The sequence below is a fragment of the Bubalus kerabau genome, chromosome 15, assembly GCF_029407905.1.
Source record: "Bubalus kerabau isolate K-KA32 ecotype Philippines breed swamp buffalo chromosome 15, PCC_UOA_SB_1v2, whole genome shotgun sequence".
In the NCBI taxonomy this organism is placed as follows: Eukaryota; Metazoa; Chordata; class Mammalia; order Artiodactyla; family Bovidae; genus Bubalus; species Bubalus kerabau.
In genome coordinates this window covers 39,025,783-39,046,451 of record NC_073638.1, presented here as the reverse complement: position 1 = coordinate 39,046,451, position 20,669 = coordinate 39,025,783, and the positions used below count along the sequence as shown (strand labels likewise).

The following is a 20,669-nucleotide window of genomic DNA, read 5'->3' as shown; positions in this document are numbered from 1 at the left end:
ATTTCACATAAATGTTCTTAGTTTATTAATCATCTTATGAAAAATTTGCATAGTCACTGCAGAATCTTTACTCCTTCTGTTGTCCGGTCTCCAGCTCACTTTTTGCCAGCACCAAGGTTGGCCTTTGCAGTCCTCCTGACTTCCTTCATTCTGTTCTTCATTCCTTTTGCTGTTTTCTTGAGGTTTTTTTCTTATACAGGCCATATCTTGCATGTCAGTGTTTGGGTTCATTTTTCTTTCTGTAATCTAAGGAATAGTAAAACCTGCCAAAGCCATTTGTCTTGCCACTACCAAAATGGATTCTGAATCCAGATTCTAAGATGACATCTGGTGTGGTCTTGTAACATTTTGGCTAGTTTTACCTAAATTTCTATCTTAGCTACTTTTGCCTTCCCAGGGTGAAGGATATTGATGACAATTTGTTTTTGGTTGGTCATGAACTTCCTGGTCTGGAGAATTACTGTTTTTATTCATGATGGTTGCTGATCTTAAAGCAGCCAGAGAGGAAAAGAGTGAAATATTTTTATATTAATTTTAGGTATATTGTGAAATCAGATGGAAACTTTCATGAATTTTTAAGCAAAATAGGATATTTTGATTTCTCTGTTGTTTTGTAGAGATGTTTAAGAAATCTTATCTTTGGTAATACACTTGAAATATTAGGATACCTTTGTATACGGTATTTCACTTTTCTGAGTTTGAAAGTATTAGGATAGAAATTACATGTCTTTATATGAAAATATTTTTATTAAGGTAAGGAGAGCCTGTAGCACAATTATTTGTCTAAAGAAAAATCATGTGTGACTTTGGAGATTATTTTTTAAGAATTGTTTTCTCCCAGAATGGAATTGAATGCATGTTTTTGCAAGCAGTGGAATTGCTTTTGACCAAACGTGTTAACAAGAGCACAGTCCTTCTTCTGTAGGCTTTATGGTAGAGACGTTACCCTACTGGGTACAGAAAGGATGGGACAGAAAGGACAGAAAGGAAAATGGGCGTTGCTGAAAAATTTAAGTTTTCTTGTCAGCTGGTAATTTTAATGCTGTAGAATTAACATTTCCTCTCTGATGAAGTAAAACTTGATATTTAAAGATGTTTTTGTGTTTGATTTTTATGTCCCTTAAAGGAATTATGAGTCTGATTTTTCTTAATGTGTAATTTTCCAGGATAATGAGCCATTTTAACTTGCTAAAGTGCCCTGCTTACACAGCAATGTCAGTATTCAAAATAGTTGTGTAGTGCCCTAAAGACTGATGAACCTACTGAGATTCCTTACTGAGAAGTATCCTAGACATTGGGGAAAATTGGATATAGAGAGTTAAATATTGGCATCAGTATCTGTGTAGGCAAACAGAGTGGCCATTATATTTGCTTCAATGGTGCTTACAACAGGGTTAGACACTAGCATCTTTTATTGAAAACCAAGATGCTAGAGCTGTTCTTTTGTTTGTTGGAAAAATGCTTTGTAAGCCTTAATTTTTGAAAGGAAAAAGGAACCCACTATTCTTATCAACTTGTACATTTTGAGTTTGGATTTTATCCCTTTTTTTGTTGTTTACAGCTCACTTGCAGAGGAGGTTTTCATTTATGTTGAGTCTTAAGCAAAAGACTTAAGACTCTCAGGTTACTTTTTTAAAGTTTTTTTGAGTTAATCTTTATATAAATAAAGATTCTAGAGTTATTAAAATATAGTAAAAAGATGTTGCTGCTGCTGCTAAGTCGCTTCAGTTGTGTCCGACTCTGTGCGACCCCATAGACGGCAGCCCACCAGGCTCCCCCGTCCCTGGGATTCTCCAGGCAAGAACACTGGAGTGGGTTGCCATTTCCTTCTCCAATGCATGAAAGTGAAAAGTGAAAGTGAAGTCGCTCAGTCGTGTCCGACTCTTCGAGACCCCATGGATTGCAGCCTACCAGGCTCCTCCGTTCATGGGATTTTCCAGGCAAGAGTACTTGAGTGGGTTGCCGCTGCCTCTAGATGAGAGTCTATCAAAAATTTTAAAAGAAAATATATGCTCACTTATAATATGAGGCCTCTTAATAGTCTAGCTAGAATGAATTGGGTTGTTTTTGGCTACAAGTATGTCAACTCCAAGTAGAAATCTACTGGTTAGAAATTCGCAGTTAAGTGAATATGGGAAAATGAAAATTTTATTAAGTGAATGAGATTATTTGTTAGGCAAAATCAGTTGACCCTGGAGCAACAGTGGGGGTGCCAGTCCTCATGGATGTAAAAAAAAAATCTATGTGTAATTTTACAGTTGGCCCTCTGTATCTATGGGCTTGCTTTCCTGGTCGGTCAGATGGTAAAGAATCTGCCAGCAGTGTGGGAGACTTGCGTTTGATCCCTGGGTTGGAAAGATTGCCTGGAGGAGGTCATGGCAATCCACTCCAGTATTCTTGCCTGGAGAATCCCTATGGACAGAGGAGCCTGGTGGGCTACAGTCTTTGTGGGGTTGCCAAGAGTCGGACACGATTGAGCGACTAAGAAACAGCACTCTATGGTTCTGCATCCTCGGGTTCAACTGACTGTGTTACACAGTACTGTAGTATGCATTTATTGAAAAAAATCTGTGCATAATTGCACCCATATAGTTTTACCTGTGTTGTTCAAGAATCATTTCTACTTTAAAATATGAGATCCATGGGCCATGTTTTTTAAAGGCATTTTAGGTGGCTTAAGTATTTCCTATGAAATAGGTCAGACATGGATTAAATGTATTGTTAAACCAGGTTCATTTGCCCTGTGTGCAGTAGGCCAAAATGCTTGCAACAGACCCAAAGGTTTGCAGTAGAGAAGGAGTTTATTCAGGAAGCAGCCAAGTGAGGAGGTAGGAGAACAGGTCTCAGATTCGCTTCCCTGAAGGCATGGGGTTTGCAGTCTTTATGGAATAAGGAAGCAGGGTGGTATTAGGCATGGGGAAAGGTGAATGCTGGTAGGGAAAAGCTGAGGTAATCAGTATTCTTTGCAGGTGTATCCAAGTTACATGCTGCTTCTTGAGGTGCATGTTCAAAACTGGGGGCACTTAGCATGATCTAAGGGTGGATTTTTGAGCCCTCTGACATCATTTGTTGGACACGTGCATAGGCCCATTTTTAGTGTCAGTGGTTCCAACCAAAAATCTTAGCCAGCTTAAACTGGATAAGAGCTGACTCCAAGTTTCTGAAAAGCAGCATAAGCCCCTGATATAGTAGGGACCCATTCAACAGAGGTATATCTGTAGGGGGTGTTTAAAGAGTCAGAAGAAATAATTAAGATGAGTTTGATTGATGGAAGCAGATTGCAAGCAGAAGGGTTTTGAATAAGGTGTTCCCTTAGTTGCTGTTTTGTAAGACAAGCTCAAGAATTTCTTTTAGTCATCAGTTTGTTAACCTGTGGGACAGTTTCAAATGGTTGACCATTTCAAGAGTCACTTTACCATATTTTCTGTGGCAGATTGTATTTTCTGAAGGTAGTTGTAACAATGTCTTCCTTCTCATATGTTCTTTTAGTGTGCCCTTGATTATTCTTTCATCCTAAGGTGGCATTTTATGCCCCCTTCCCTTGAATTTGGGTGATCATGTGATTCACTTGTGAGCAATAAGGTGTGGTCAGAAAAGGTGAGCTCCCTATCCAACTCAACAAAATACTGGTTTTGAAGTCTTCAGCAGTCTTTAAGCTGTATAGCCTGGGATTGCCCTGCTATCCCAGACTGCCTCATGTGGACAGACTACATGACTCTAACAGCAGGAGCTGGAACTGTTCAGCTAAAACTGCTTATTAGAGCTCTTCCCAAATTCCTAACTTTGAGATACAGTGAGAGAAAATAAAAATGATTATTGTTGTTTTAAGACATTAAGTTTTAGTGTGATTTTGTTACATAGCAGTAGATAATCAGAACACTGCTTTCCCTGAATCTGCTACTGTATACTGAAATTTATCAGTATACACTATTTATCTGTATACAGTATTGAGATGAACAGTCAGTGATATATCCCATTGATTTGTTCTGGGATCTGATCTTGAACTTTATTTTGGTCTTTTACCTCTGATACATAAAACTTTTTTCTTCTGTTCTTGCCTGTACCCATTTAGAAAAACCATTTCATCTCTTAATTAACTATTTAATAGAGTGTGTTTTGGTAATTGACACTGTCATGTTTATTGGAAAGTGCCCGTGATGTGTTTATTAGGTCATAAGGACACATGATCATCTTTAGAAAGCCTTTTGTTCTGTACTTTAATTTTAGTTACTATGATATTTGACCTTCTGTTAGTTTCCCAGGGTTGCTGTAACAAAGGACTACAAATTGGGTGGCTTAAAATGACAGAAACTTATTGTCTAACAGCTCTGGAGGTTAGAAGTCCAAAATCCATGGTCTGTCTGAAACCTGTAAGGGAGTCCTTCCTGGCCTCTTACTAATTTTTTCTCAGCAGTTTTGGTATTCCTTTGCTTGTAGCTCTAATGTGTAACTCCAATTTTGCTTTTGTTATCAGGTGGAGTTCTCCCTGTGTATCTCTGTCTTCAAATGCCTCTCCTCTTATAAGGACACCAGTGATGTTGAATTAGAGACCCATTTTGCTCCAGTGTTGTATCATTTACCTTAACTAATTATACTTCAACGACCCTGTTTCCAAATAAGTCACATTCCGAAATCCTAGGGATTAGGAATTCAACATGTCTTTTTAGGAGGAACACAATTCACTCCATAACAGGCTTCGAGAGAGATTGGTATAATTATGTTTTAAACCGTTTACACATTTTTACTCCAGCCTCCCTGGTAGCTCAGATGATAAAGAATCTGCCTGCAATACAGGAGACCCAGGTTTGATCCCTGGGTCAGGAAGATCCCTGGCGAAGGGAATGGCAACCCACTCCAGTATCCTTGCCTGGAGAATTCCATGGACAGACCATGGAGTCACAAAGAGTTGGCCATGACTGAGTGACTAACACTTTCACTTTTCACTGCAGATTATATGTGAATGGGGTTTTTAATCAGTGACCTTGAGGAAGCTCTGTTCTCTGCGTTTTAGGTTCTCCTCCCTCTGGCATACACACATAGTATACCTAAAATTTGATAGTATTTTTTTACTGTTAGACTTATTGACCCTTTTGAGAATCTGATAAAAGCAGTGGATTTTTTCCTCTAGAATAATGTAGAGATATAAGCATAGGATTGCACACTTTAACACACACACATATAAACAAACTCAGAAAAGTATTTTTCATGAAACTAAGTTTTCTTGGATACCCACCTCCACGCAATCCTGTTCATGAACTTCTGGATTAGAAAGATATTTATTCCTAGCAGTTACAGATACCTAATCTCAATTTCCCTTTTAGTGGAAAAGCAAATGAAATGGAAAAACAATAAGGAAGAAGCAGAAGTTATGTATATGGGATATCCTCATGGTCATCATTGTAACTCAGTGTAGCTTTTGGGGGAATTTTCATACTTAGGTACTATTTACTTTGTGCTTAGTCTCTTTTCTGCTTCCAATCCCATTCCTTTAGCCATGTAATACTTTTATGTAGAAAAGAGTAGGTACTTTTAGACCTATTACTTAAAGCCCGTGTGCCACAACTGTTGAGCCTGTGCTCTACACAGAATATAAACAGACTTTGTATCTTCCACAGTGTTGGGGTTAGCTCTTGACCTCTTTACCTTCTGTGTTATTTTTTGATTATTGTATCAAGATTTTGATTTTTGTATCAACATGGTAGTGGTCTAGGGTTTCTGAGTCTATGACTGGGTGCTCTTCTTCATTTGTAGCCTTTTCTCCAAAACAGTCTTGCCCAGGCTTCAGCCCTGAACAACTTAATGGACTTCCCTTTAAAAAATAAATATATTTTTAGTCTATCTTAAAAAAGGCTATCGGTCATGTCTTTGTTTTGCATTTAGTTTGTGGCATATCTGTATAAATGAAGCCTGGCATTCATTTATTGATTTTTTTAAAAGATGTAACAGTTGCGTATTTACTGTCCATTTTAGTGATACGTACATTGACTCTAGTAATAGTGGAATCATAGGCAATGAATATTTAGACTGTGCTGGTTTCCCATTGATAACCTTTCTTAGTTCATTTTTCTGAATGTGAAATATTCAGAATCTTTATTTAGAAATAACAGGGGTGGGCAGACTATAACCTACGAACTGTCTTCCTGTTTTTGTGAATAAAGTTTTACTGGAACACAACCATGTCTATTTGCTTACTGGTCATGGCTGATTTTGTGCCTCAAATGGCAGAATTGAGTAGTTGCTGCTAAGATTGTATGGCCCACACGCCGAAAATATTTATTACTTGACCCTTTACTGAAAACCTTTGCTGACTCTTGGTTCAAAATATTTTGGAATTCATTCCTCCCTTTTAAGAATATTTGAAGTTTTTTTTGTTGTGGTTTTGTTTTTCAGTCATAGAATCTAAGGGATATTATAAGGCCATTTAGCTCAGCATTCTATCTACTGCTGCTTGAGTTTCCTTGAGTACTCCTGCCAAGTTGTCCTCCAGCTTGGAGGTGTAGGATGATGTGACAAAACAGCATTGGATGTGACTGTGTTAAGCACAGAATTGTCCCTAACTGGGAGTCAATCAGTGACTCCCCGTGGAAAGATAGATGAAGTAGATTATTCTTTTGTTTTCCCCACTGTCTCCATTGGTAGATTAATGTTTTCCCCACTGTCTCCATTGGTAGGTTATTTACTTTGGGTTAGTTACATGTTAGAGGCACAGAGGAGTCAGTTTTTAAGAGGAAGACAGCTAAACAGATCCTACTTTAACTGTAGGTGGAAATTTGTAGGAAGCTGGAATGAATGTTTGGACATTGTCTAGAGACTTTCATATTCAGTGCTTAGTTTTTCTAAACAAATTTGTAGCAGCTAAAACTTAGAACTACAACTATCTTTTGTCAGCTTTTACTGTTTGTGTTCAGTAAATACTGGTACAGAAAAAAAACATACAGGTAGAGCCAATCTCACTGCAGACCTTCACTGCAGTATTTGGTACTTTTGTGTACTTGATTCCTTGGTGAGCATGATGAATGTAGAGGTCCTCTCAAGAGATGGGAGAGAGGGGTATCTGATCCAAAGGTCAACGTTATCCTGATGGGGGAAGAATTTCTCACATTCCATTTAGGATATCCAGCCTGTTAAAATCTTGTTAAACAGCAGTTTCGCAGTTAAAGCACCTTCTTGTTTTTAATCTAGTAGGTTTCCCATCTAATAAAGAAATGGAGGGCTTCCCTGTTAGTTCAGTGGTAAAGAGTCTGCCCACCAATGCAGGAGACATAGGTTCGATCCCTGGTCTGGGAAGATCCCACATGCGGGGCAGCTAAGCCCTGTGCGCCACAACTGTTGAGCCTGTGCTGAATAGTCCAGGAGTCCTAGAGCCTATGCTCTGCAACAAGAGAAGCCACTGCAGTGAGAAGCCCACACACCACAACTAAAGAGTAGCCCCTGCTTGCTGCAACTAGAGAAAGACTCACATAGCAGCAAAGACCAAAATAAATGAAAATGTGCATAGCCAAAAATAAATGAAAAAAAAAAAGGAAAAGCTCAGGTAAAAAAGATTACCAGAAGAAAGGTAGATACTGTGTATCTTTACACAATGATACTCTTCTATTTTCACTTTAAAAAGATTTTTCAAACTTTTTTTCTTCTTAGATGAAAGGGAGTTTGTAAATTGTTAGAGGACAAAAGGTAATGGAGACTGGCTAATTGATGGGAAAATACACTCTTTCAAATTTTTTTGGTACCTTCTGATTTTTCTATTTTACAAAAATAGTGGTTTTTAAAAATATATAACACATGCACTGGATATATAATGAAAAACAAATGTCCATAATTTCTCTTCTTGAGTTATCCAGTTCTCCCTCCCAGAGGCAACCTTTATTACCAAGTTTTTGGCTTTTTTTGCTAGAAAAATCTTATTTATTTGTAAGCATATGCATTCAGTTTTTCATTCTTTTCCCATAAAAGGTGGTATATCATACAGTATATTACATCTTGGCCTTTAAACTTAGTCATGAATCTGTGTTTCATGTCAATATAAGCTGAACCACCTCTTCCCTCTTTTAGTCCTCAGAGGTTTAGTTTAAACCTTCTAAAATCATTAATTTCCTTCTCAGAATTACAAAATGAGTTTAAATGCATGTGACTGTAATAGTATATAATCCAGAGATAAATTAGCTATGAATTGGGCTGCCCTGATGGCTCAGAGGGTAAAGCGTCTGCCTGCAATGCAGGAGACCTGGGTTTGATCCCTGGGCTGGGAAGATCCCCTGGAGAAGGAAATGGCAACCCACTCCAGTATTCTTGCTTGGAGAATTCCTTGGATGGAGGAGCCTGGTAGGCTACAGTCCACCAGGTCGCAGAGAGTCGGACATGACTGAGCAACTTCACTTGCACTTTTACTTTGGTAATACAATTTTTTTCCTAGTCTAAAAGTTATGCCCATAAGGAAATGATTATTTGCAGGAAAAAAAAGATAAATTAATGATTTTTAGACTTAAATATTATAGATCAGACTGATTGTTGAGGGACTATACTGAGAAATCATTGACGAAGTAGAGGAAAGATGAATACAGAAATGTAATTATGTGCCCAGCCTTAATCTTACACAAATGCTATGAAGTGAAGGGTGGGGGGTATATATGCTGTCTATATGTTTTTAGAGATGAGGAAACTGCAGAAACAAACAGATAAGTAAGCTCACCCCCAAGATAAATGAGTGCACCTGGATTCTAGCCCAACCCTGCCAGACTCAGGTCCCTGCTGCATTATGGCATTGGGTTGTCTGAAAGGATTGTTCCACAAAGTGAGCCTAATTTACTTATCAGGAAACAGTTTATAACAGGACCAGATTCAATAGAATACCGAAAATGGCCTCACTAGAGACTTGGTTTTTTAATAGCTTATGTAGGGGAGGAAAAACTTTTCTTCTATCCCTTTATGCTCTATGACTGAGGCTTGCGAATCAAAATGACAAAAGACAGATTAATAAAAAAGGCATACATATGTTTTTTAAATTTGCATAAGGAAGGCTATGGCATCCCACTCCAGTACTCTTGCCTGGAAAATCCCATGGACGGAGGAGCCTGGTAGGCTGCAGTCCATGGGGTCGCTAAGAGTCGGGCACGACTGAGCGACTTCACTTGCACTTTTCACTTTCATGCATTGGAGAAGGAAATGGCAACCCACTCCAGTGTTCTTGCCTGGAGAATCCCAGGGACGGGGGAGCCTGGTGGGCTGCTGTCTATGGGGTTGCACAGAGTCGGACACGACTGAAGCAACTTAGCAGCAAGGGCATCACAGAAAAGTGAAGACCCAAAAAGAGGTAGTTTTCACTTTGAGACTTGGGAGCTTATATACCATATTAAAAAGGGTTATAAATTATGGAGACGTGACTAGACACAAAAGAGTTTGGACTTTAGGGGCAATATATCGTGGGAAGGTAAATATGTGGGAAAATCAATAGAAGATATAGGTTATTTTAGTAAAGTTTTTGCATCTTGGTGCCAACTTTCCATCTTATTTATCACCATAGAACTCACCCAGAGAGTCCTCATTATGGCAGCCCTCATTTCTTGGAAGTTTCTGCTTTTAATCAAATGAGGGAAGGTCTGAGAAGAATTCTTTCTGCATATGTTAGATCTCACTTCCTTCAGCTCAAAGTAATCCATGTGCCATTAGTGACAATTTGGGAGTACAAATTTCTGAGCCCATGCCCCATTACACAAAACTCACTGTTTTTCAAAGGTAGTTAAGTGTAGTATGTAGTATTTATATATATTTATATATAGGTATAGATATTTGTATGTATTGTTACAGGTGTTTGTAGAAACATGTTTGAATTTTGTTATCAATCTTAAGCAAGACCTTATGCTCTCAGAGCTTCTTGTCTGCCTTATCTTATTACCTCTACTACCCTGAGGTGTTTTTTTTTAATTTATTCCAATAAATAATTATATTTAGGAAAAGTCTTTCAGTGGATCGGGTAGAGTAGACTTGGAAATAAATCCACTAACCTTTGATAAGTGTTTACTTCTTAACCCAAGAATGTTGTCTTTTTATTTAAACTGATAATGGTAATAATTAAGTCCATCTTGGTGGCCTTGTGAGTCAAATTCTGAGTTTGACAGTAGACCTTTTCCTTTCTCATTCTCTTTGTTGGGTGCCTCTGAAAATGGCCTTCAGGGAAATACTGGTAAAGTCTACAGCTTTTGAGTTTTAACTGTTAAAGAGTCTACCTGCATTAAGGAAGAAAAATTATTAAGAAGACTTGTAGGAAATTGTATCTGAAAGCATGAGAGATACAGTTTTTTGTGCTTAAACTTCTCCTTTTCCTGCTTGCCTTTATTATTTATTTTTCTTATCTCTGGTGAGTCTTCTATAAAACTTTACTTCAAGCCCATGGATCCGCCTTGTTCCTTCCTCCCACCATATCCTAATCTCCAAGTACTGTTCACATTTGTCTTTCTGCTTAGCAAGTGTCTGAAATAGCTACTTGAAATGTGTTAAAATTTTAATTTGAGTTCTTAGCTTTAATATAGGCAAGAAAATGAAGTCGCTCAGTCGTGTCCAACTCTTCGCAACCCCATGAACTGCAGCCTCCCAGGCTCCTCCGTCCATGGGATTTTCCAGGCAAGAGTACTGGAGTGGGTTGCCATTTTCTTCTCCAGGGGATCTTCCCGACTCAGGGATTGAACCCCGGTCTCCCATATTGCAGGCGGACGCTTTACCCTCTAAGCCACCAGGGAAGCCCAATATAGGCAAAGGAACTCCCATTTCTTGGCACTAAAGAGCTACTTTTTGGGGGCAGATTTTACGGTTTTCTTGGTTTTGTAATACCTCAATCTGTCACTTTGATTGCTTTGTTTATTTAAATAACTCTTTTTTTACAAGTTGAAAATGAGAGAAAACTTATCTAATTATTTTATCTTAACTAGGTTTCTAAAAGTAATGAGACAACATGATTGGCTTTTCGTTAATATTGGGACTTTTATTAAGAGAATAGTTATTTTTCAAAGGCGCAGTTTATGTTGATTGGTGGGTGCTGTCTTAGAATTATCTGTGGTTTTTCTATTTGTTTCCCTTTCAGTCTCTTTTTGCCCATGAGACCTACATGTTCTCCTTTTATGAATAAGGGAATAGGTTCGGAGTAGTAGTTTTATCTTAGGATCTCATGGCTTCAAAGTGGCAGAGCCTGGACTTGAGCTTCTAGCAAGTGAATGTATCTTAGTTTCAGTAGCTTTGTTATATGTTCTCTTAATGTAAGTTTACATGCACAATATAAAACCCACTAGCGAAACCCACTTTAGCAAGAAAGCCTTGAAAGTAATTGTGATATTTGGTACCCATCATTTTGCTGGTCTTCCGAAAGATTTCTGCCTCTCTAACTTTTGAACCAGAGGATAAGGTACTTTTTGAAGAAGATACCCAGCTGCCACTGCTCGGTGGTTTTCCTAAGACAGTTCAAGAACAGTGAAAATAAGTATGAGTCATGTTTCACTGCTTCTCTGCCCTGGCACATGGAAATAATACTGCTGCTTTTCTCATTCTTGCAGTGCTTCAGATGCTTTTCAACGGATCATAGGAGCATTAGATATCTTTTCATTTCAGTAAAATCACATAGTAAGAATCTAAACTGCATGTTCTGGAAGGATTGGCAGCATTTCTCTCCTGGCTTTTGTTTTTCCGGTAGTTTTTGGCCATACTGACAGGACTCTGTGGAAAATGTGATCAGTCTAGACTTTGCTTAAAAAAATTCTCATTTGTACTGGCTTTGCCAGTAAGTTAATAGGGTTAAGTGTATTGGTGGGTGGAGGATCAAGAATACCTGGAAACAGAGTGTAAAAATACTTGGTGCTTGTAAAGTTTGTGGTTGCATTGTGATAAAGCTGGGGAATTGTGGAAGTCTGTTCGTTCTTCCATGAAGAAAACCCTAAAGATAAAATCATGTGCAGATAGTTTTAAGCTAAATACCTGAAATTAATAAGCAGTTTCATTTTATAGCTCTTTTAGTCTTTATACTCTTAAGGAGAGAGTATTAAGTTTGGTAAAAATTTTTGTTATTTGATGTTAACAAACTGGCTGTTTAGGCTTTATAGGGAGGGTGTTCTCCCTGATAGATAAGGAAGAAAGTACTTAGATGTGATTTTTTTAGGGTTGAGCCAAACATGTATTCAGGCTATAAGTCCTCAGTGATTAAAGGGAAATTTTGCTTAGTATCTTTTTCTGTCTTAAATGCAAGTGTACACCTCTATAAAACTTTCTGATGCCTGGTATCTGGTAGGTGCTTAATAAATATTTGTTGAACAGATTTTTACATAGGAAGGAAATGAAGCTCAGAGGATTAGATAACTTGCTCTAGGTCATGTGCTCAGGACACTGTGTTTAACATATATTTAGTATGTAGTTGTTATTAGTATTTACCAGATTTGTTAGGTGTATTGATGCAGAATTATTCTTCATTTCTCCCCTATGACAACTTTAATGCTCTATAGTTTTAATTAGATTTGGGGTTGGCAAAGTCTTGAAATAGTCTTTTTATTTATTTATTTTTGATCTTTGAAAGTGTGATAACACATTTGCAGGAGACTTGGAAAATACAGAAAACAGTTACATATAGCTTCAGTATATATTACAGTTATTTTTTTAAGTAGATATTAAGGGTTTTAGGTGGAGTTTCAATATCAGACTCAAAAATTAATAGAACAAATAGACAGGAAAGTAGAAGGATATAGTAGACTTCAAAAGCACTGTGAACTAATTCAACATGATTAAGATTTATACAATTTTCACACAACAGGATACAAATTCTGTTCAAGTTCCCATAGACTATAAACCAGGAAACACTGAAACTAAAACAAGGGATCTAAAACAAGGTGCAAAAATTTCACGGTCTACAGGTACTGAAATCATACAGAGTTTTTTCTCTTATCACTGGAATTATGTTAGAAATCAATATCAAAAGATAGTTGGAAATAACCTACATGTTTTCAAGTACAGTTTGACATTTACCCAGAGGAATCTTTGATTTAACCATTGAAAACTTTGATAAAATTAAAAGACTGGAAAAAACAGAGGATGATTGCAGAGAAGAAGAAAGCATTTAAATGAGAAATTAATAACAAGGACATTAAAAAACCCCATTGTATTTGGAAATTTAATGTCTTCTTTTAAATGATGGATGTATCTAAGAAACCATTACAAGGAAAAGTAGAAAATATTTGTAATAGAGTAAAAATGAAAAGAGAATTTATCAGTATTTGTTGCATGCAGCTGAAGCTGTTCGTTGCAACTAAATACAATGTAGAATCTTGAAAGTATGAAGACAAATAGTGGACACTAGCATAAAATTTTATGAAATTTGAACAAAATCTGTACCTTAGTTAATACTGTATCATGTTTCCTGTTTTGTTTTGTTTTTTTACAACACAGTTTTTCTTTATGTTTTCAGAATTGGATTAGAGATTTCAAGCCTCATTCAAATTAAAAAAAAAAAATCTCTAAAATAATAACTGGACTAGAGACTTCTAGCAGTAATGCTGGATGCCAGAATGAATCCACCATATCAAAAGTTTTGAGTGAATATAAATTAGAAATCTGGCATTCTATTCCTACTTAGACAGGTGGAACCAAAATGTCATTAATTTTTTAGGTAAGCAAAAGTTTAAAGTTTTCTATAATATGTACATTTATACATACACTCTCTTTTTATATGTATCAAAAGCTTTTCTACACTTGACAAAAACTTGAGAAAGAGCAACAAAAAAGAGATAGGGAAATTGGAAAACATAAACTAAATGAAATGGGAGTACTTAATATGAAATAGGAAAAGTGAAACAAACTAGATAAAAGTAAAAGATCATCATATAGTCCAGTTGTTTTTAAACATGGCAGCTCATTAGAATCACATCTGGAGCTTTGGAGAAAAAAAATACCTGTGGCATTTGTATTAAAAAAAAAAAATTCCAAGGTGATTCTAATGTGCATCTGGGTTTTAAAAAGTAATTACAGGTTTTTCTATTAAGTGGTAGTTTTAGTGATATAGAATTCTATTATTTTCTGTTGACCAGTCAGGATACAGTGTTAGTAAAATGAATAATAGTAACATAATCTCAGAAGTAAAAGATGTTTATCAGTTTTCACAATCAATAACCAGACAAAAAATAAAAGATCATTACAATTGCAAGCCATAATGGAAACGTGATTAACCTAACAATGTAAAATAATTACATACAGTTTGGGGAGTTAAATAGAGTGATGTGGTAAGTCGAAGTGAATGCATGCAAGTTTTTCATCCACCCAGTCAGTCTGTGTCTTTTGGTTGATGCATTTAATCCATTTACATTTAAGGTAATTATCGCTGTTTATGATCCTGTTACCATTTTCATTTGTTTGGGGGTTATTTTTTGTAGATCTTTTCCTTCTCTTGTGTTTCCTGCCTTAAGAAGTTCCTTTAGTGTTTGTTTTATAGGTGGTTTGGTGGTACTTTGGCTTGTCTGTAAAGCCTTTGATTTCTCCACCAAATCTGAACTAGAGTCTGGCTGAGTGTTCTTATTTGTAGGTTCTTCCCTTTCAACACTTAAAATATATTGTGCCATCCCCTTCTGGCTTGTAGAGTTTCTATTGAGAAATCAGCCGATAACCTTGTAGGCATGTCCTTGTATGTTATTTGTTGTGAGTGTTCTTGTTTGTAGGTTCTTCCCTTTCATCACTTAAAATACATTGTGCCATTCATTCCCTTCTGGCTTGTAGAGTTTCTATTGAGAAATCAGCTGATAACCTTGTAGGCCTTTCCTTGTATGTTATTTGTTGTTTTCTTTTGTTGATTTTAATAGTTTATTTTTGTCTTTAATGTTTGTCAGTTTTGTTACTGTGTGTCTCAGTGTGTTCCTCCTTGGGTTTATCCTGCCTGGGGCTCTCTGTGCTTCCTGGACTTGGTTGACTAATATCTGAAGCAAGTGAAGATCTCCTTTATGCTTCATTATCTCTTCAGGCCTTTCCCATTTTTCTTTTCTTTTTACTGAATTTGTAGTTCTTCATATACTCTGGGTAGTAATTGCATTATGCATACTACTACAAATATCTTTTACCTGGTTTGCCTTTTCTCTCTATTAATAGTGGTGTGAGATGAACTCAGTTTTAGTGGTTTCCAGTTTGTCAACATTTTCCCTTTTTGATTAGTACTGCTTGTGTCCACCAACCTAGATAGCATATTCAAAAGCAGAGACATTAACTTTGCCAACAAAGGTTCGTCTAGTCAAGGCTATGGTTTTTCCTGTGGTCATGTATGGATGTGAGAGTTGGACTGTGAAGAAGGCTGAGCACCGAAGAATTGATGCTTTTGAACTGTGGTGTTGGAGAAGACTCTTGAGAGTCCCTTGGATTGCAAGGAGATCCAACCAGTCCATTCTGAAGGAGATCAGCCCTGGGATTTCTTTGGAAGGAATGATGCTAAAGCTGAAACTCCAGTACTTTGGCCACCTCATGCAAAGAGTTGACTCATTGGAAAAGACTCTGATGCTGGGAGGGATTGGGGGCAAGAGGAGAAGGGGACGACAGAGGATGAGATGGCTGGATGGCATCACTGACTCAATGGACGTGAGTGTCAGTGAACTCCAGGAGTTGGTGAGGGACAGGGAGGCCTGGCGTGCTGCGATTCATGGGGTCACAAAGAGTTGGACACGACTGAGTGACTGATCTGATATGATCTGATGATATATTGTAGTCTTTTCTTCTTGTCGCAATACCATGTTTCTGTAGCTTAATAATACATCTTAATACATGATAATGTAAGTTCTCCAGCTTTGTTGTTCTCATTGCTTGTCTTGGCTACTCTTGGCCCTTTGCATTTCTGTATCATTTTAGAGGCTTAGTTTCTATACCTAAACAAAAACAGCTTAAACTTTGGTTAATGTGTTGAATCTGAGGAATATAGTATACACATCTTTCTAGTTATTAAGTATTGTTTAACTTCTCTCAATATTTTTTAGTTTTCAGTTAGTATCTTCTACATTTACTTCAAATTTTTGGTATTTTCAAAAATAATTCATTAAAGTAAAATTCAAATAATATAAAATTGATCATTTTAAAATGAAAAATTCACTAACATTTATTCCATTCAATGTTGTGCAGCTACTGGCTTTGTCTAGTTCCTAAACATTTCTGTTTCTCCAGAGTAAAGCTCCTTAAGTAGTTTTCCTCCATTGCCCACTCTCTTCACCCTTCAGTTCAGTTCAGTTCAGTCACTTAGTCGTGTCCAACTCTTTGCAACCCAATGAATCGCAGCACGCCAGGCCTCCCTGTCCATCACCAACTCCTGGAGTTTACCCAAACCCATGTCCATCGAGTTGGTGATGCCATCCAGCCATCTCATCCTCTGTCGCCCCCTTCTCCTCCTGACCCCAATCCCTCCCAGCATCAGGGTCTTTTCCAGTGAGTCAACTCTTCACGTGAGGTGGCCAAAGTATTGGAGTTTCAGCTTCAGCATCAGTCCTTCCAATGAACACCCAGGACTGATCTCCTCTAGGATGGACTGGTTGGATCTCATTGTAGTCCAAGGGACTCTCAAGAGTCTTCTCCAACACCACGGTTCAAAAGCATCAATTTTTCGGCGCTCAGCTTTCTTCACAGTCCAACTCTCACATCCATACATGACCACTGGAAAAACTTGACTAGACGGACCTTTGTTGGCAAAGTAATCTCTCTGCTTTTCAATATGCTATCTAGGTTGATCATAACTTTCTTTCCAAGGAGTAAGCATCTTTCATTTCATGGCTGCAGTCACCATCTGCAGTGATTTTGGAGCCCCCCAAAATAAAGCCTGCCACTGTTTCCAGTATTTCCCCATCTATCTGCCATAAAGTGATGGGACCAGATGCTATGATCTTAAGTTTTCTGAGTGTTGAGCTTTAAGCCAACTTTTTCACTCTCCTCTTTCACTTTCATCAAGAGCCTTTTTAGTTCCTCTTCACTTTCTGCCATAAGGCTGGTGTCATCTGTATATCTGAGGTTATTGATATTTCTCCCGGCAATCTTGATTCCAGCTTGTGCTTCTTCCAGCCCAGCGTTTCTCATGATGTACTCTGCATATAAGTTCAATAAGCAGGGTGACAATATACAGCCTTGACGTACTCCTTTTCCTATTTGGAACCAGTCTGTTGTTCCATGTCCAGTTCTAACTGTTGCTTCCTGACTTGCATATAGGTTTCTCAGCCTTCAGCCCCTGCCAACTGCTAGTGTGCATTCTGTCTCTGTGGATTATCTATTCTGGTTATTTCATGTAAATGAAATCCTGTAGTGTGTGATCTTCTATATCTGGCCTTTTAAAGTTAGCATGTTTTTGAGATTCATCCTCATTGTGTAGTACATGTCAGTATACTTCATTCCTTTTTATGAATGAGTAGACTCTGTGTATATACCATGATTTGTTGATCCATTCATTTGTTGATTTTTGGGCTGTTTATATTTTTGGGCTGTTGTGAACACTGCTACTGTAAACAGATGTATACATGTACTTTTTTGAGTACCTATTTGCAGTTCTTTTGGGGTATATATGTAGAGTGCCATCACTTCATGGTAAATAGATAGGAACAATGGAAACAGTGACAGACTATTTTCTTGGGCTCCAAAACCACTGAACAGTGACTGCAGCTATGAAATTAAAAGACACTTGCTCCTTGGAAGAGAAACAACAACAAACCTAGACAGCATATTAAAAAGCAGAGATATTATTTTGCCTACAACGGTCCATGTAGTGAAAGCTCTGGTTTTTCCACTAGTCATGTACAGATGTGAGAGCTGGACAGTAAAAATGGCTGAGAGCAGAATTGATGCCTTCAAACTGTGGTGCTGGAGAAGACTCTTGAGAGTCCCTTGGACAGCGAGGAGATCTAACCTGTCAATCCTAAAGGAAATCAGTCCTAAATATTCATTGGAAGGACTGATGTTGAAGCTGAAACTCCAATACTTTGGCCACCTGATGTGAAGAACATTTCATTGGAAAAGACCCTGATGCTGGGAAAGATTGAAGGCAGGAGAACGGGACGACGGAGGATGAGATGGTTGGGTGGCATCACCGATGCGATGGACATGAGTTTGAGTAGGCTCCAGGAGTTGGTGATGGACAGGGATGCCTGGTGTGCTGCAGTCCATTAGGTCAAAAGAGTTGAACATGACTGAGGGACTAGAGAACCACCACCTAGGAGTGGAATTGCAGAGTCATGATAAGTATGTGTTTAACTTTTTGAGAAACTGCCAAACTTTCCTATCATCAGCTGAATCATTTTTCATTCTCTTCAGCAGTGTACAGTAGTTTTCGTTTCTCTATATCCTTATCAATTGCTAGTTATTGTCCATAATTTTCAGGGCTTTTGTATGGTATTATAAGTGGTATAGTTTTTTTTTTAACTTTGTTTCCTGTGTTTTGGTTGTGTATAGAGATACATTATTTATATATATATATTATATATTAATATGTATAATATATATATAATATATATAACTGGTGACCTTAAATTCACTTGGTAATTCTGATAGTTACTTATGTATTGATTGAATTTTCTACACACATTTGCATTTATGATTTCCAGTGCTTTCTTATTCTCTATTCCTTTTTCATAGTAGTTTATTATTTGATGGATGGGCAGTATTCTTGTTGAATGACTTAGAGGGGATTTATTAGAATTTAAATTTTCTTTTAATTTTTTACTTCTTTAGTGTTCTTTGTGATTGATTCTGTTGTTTTTCATGTTGGTCCTTCTTAATTTTCTTAAATATTTGATGATCCTTAGTTATCCATATTCATGAAGGACTAGAATGGTTGATTTTGGTAGCTAATACTGGCTTCCTCTCAGTTTTCTGAAGTCTGTTTTTCCAAGAGAGCTTTCTGTCCAAGTGGAATTACTGAGAGCTCTGTATGAATTTGTTTTAAGGGCCAGCAGCATTCAGATAGCCTGGGGACCTAAAATTTATTTCTGGGGATCCAGTGCTCTGAAGACTTCTTTTGTTTTGGGTGTTTCTGTTTCTCTCAATGCCCCGGCTTCCCTGCCTGCATTTGTGGATGTTTAGAGCGGCTTCAAGATCAGCTCTCCTTCTCTTTCATCCCTGGTGCCCGTGCTGTGTGTTCTCAGCAGTTCTGGGTACTAAGTCAGGAGCCAAAGTTTATAGAGGAAGTAAGACTGTCGGGAGTGGCTCTGCTTTTCTCTGATCAACCTTTAGTTACCTTGATTACTCTATGCTTTAATTTAGCTTCTTGATCCTGAACTTGGGGTTTTCTCTTTAGAGGATTAAGATAGTTCTTACCTCATTTTGGTCCTTTCCTATGTTTGTTTTGCTTAGGTTTTATTTCTTCTGCTGTGACTTTTCTATCATTTTAGTCTCATTTATTTATTTTTTCCTATCTTCCTTCTTTTCTTACTGCTTGTTAATCGGGTTTCAGAATGTAATGAATTTTTTTATAATTGTGAGAAATTTAGGGGTAAAATACATGAATCTATTCCTTAGCTTAAATAAAACACAAATACAGTTGAAGCTCCTCATTCTCTTGTCTGATTGTGTTACAATCTCTCTAATGCACCCATAAAGATTATCATGTGTGTGCATTTCTAAACAATAAATGGCATTCTTTTGAATATGTTTGAATCTTAAATAGTGACATACTGCATGAATCTTTCTGCATCTTGGTTTTTCCACTTAACCCTGGTTCTTTTATTTGTTTATTCTCTTAGCATACTCATTCTGTTTTCTCCTGTTTCAGTGGGATTTGGGTAAGGAAGATAACTCAGCCTATATATTTCTTACTAGGACTTTTTAAAAAGGAGACTTAAGTGCCTTTTGGATATGTTATCACTACAGACATATAAAAGAAAGGACTTGGTGTTACCTCTTGTTTCAACTGGTGATGATAGGTGAATATGACACCTCACCATGTTATACAAGCTAAGGAATTGAGTCTTGCTGCTGACCTCTATTTGGTGTTATAAATACTTCTGGAGACAGAGAAATACCATTCATTTGTGTTTGGAGTTTAACTGAGGTTTAAGTGAAGATTTTGGTTCCTATTGCTGAGGGAGTTTTTATAGGTCACTTGGTTCAAGCTGTGTTAAAGAAACCCAGGCCCAGAGAAGGTGAGTGACTTGACTGAGGTGATCCAGGGGAAGAAGGTTTAAAAGCTAGTGTTGCAGTTTGTTGTACTTTCTACCTTACTACAATGAACCAAAAGTTAATAATGTTCTGTTTTGTTAACATTCATCTTGGATTTTTGCCTGTCCTTTAAAATACTTGAATACCAAGAGATTTTTAGTAGATAACAATTAGCATAAATCTTTGAACTGATACTTATTTGTCATGTTTTTTTTAGGATCAGAATGGTTTCCATCCCAGAATACTATGAAGGCAAGAATGTCCTCCTCACTGGAGCTACTGGTTTCCTAGGGAAGGTACTTCTGGAAAAGTTGCTGAGGTCTTGTCCTAAGGTGAATTCAGTGTATGTTTTGGTGAGGCAGAAAGCTGGACAGACACCCCAGGAGCGAGTAGAAGAAGTCATTAGTGGCAAGGTAAGTATGGAAAATAATCACTTAAGAAGAGAGAAAGGAGTGTGTTTGTGTGTATATTATTGTAATCATCAACAGCCTAGAATCCTGAAAAAAATTAGCAGAAAGTCCTGTAAGAATGGCAGTAAACTGAAT

General features: G+C 37.4%; 1 protein-coding gene and 1 pseudogene across 8 annotated transcripts in view; one reads left to right on the top strand and one right to left on the bottom strand.

Annotated features, from left to right (window-relative positions):
- The window catches only part of FAR1 (fatty acyl-CoA reductase 1), a 76,279-nt gene that overhangs the window by 15,115 nt on the left and 40,495 nt on the right, over window positions 1-20,669 (top strand). For all 8 annotated transcript variants that reach the window (XM_055548561.1, XM_055548563.1, XM_055548562.1 and 5 more), the window contains one exon: window positions 20,342-20,537. In XM_055548561.1, the coding sequence (XP_055404536.1) occupies window positions 20,342-20,537 (196 nt within the window). The remainder of the gene's footprint in view (window positions 1-20,341; window positions 20,538-20,669) is intronic.
- LOC129628669 (40S ribosomal protein S24-like) lies at window positions 96-11,688 on the bottom strand (annotated as a pseudogene).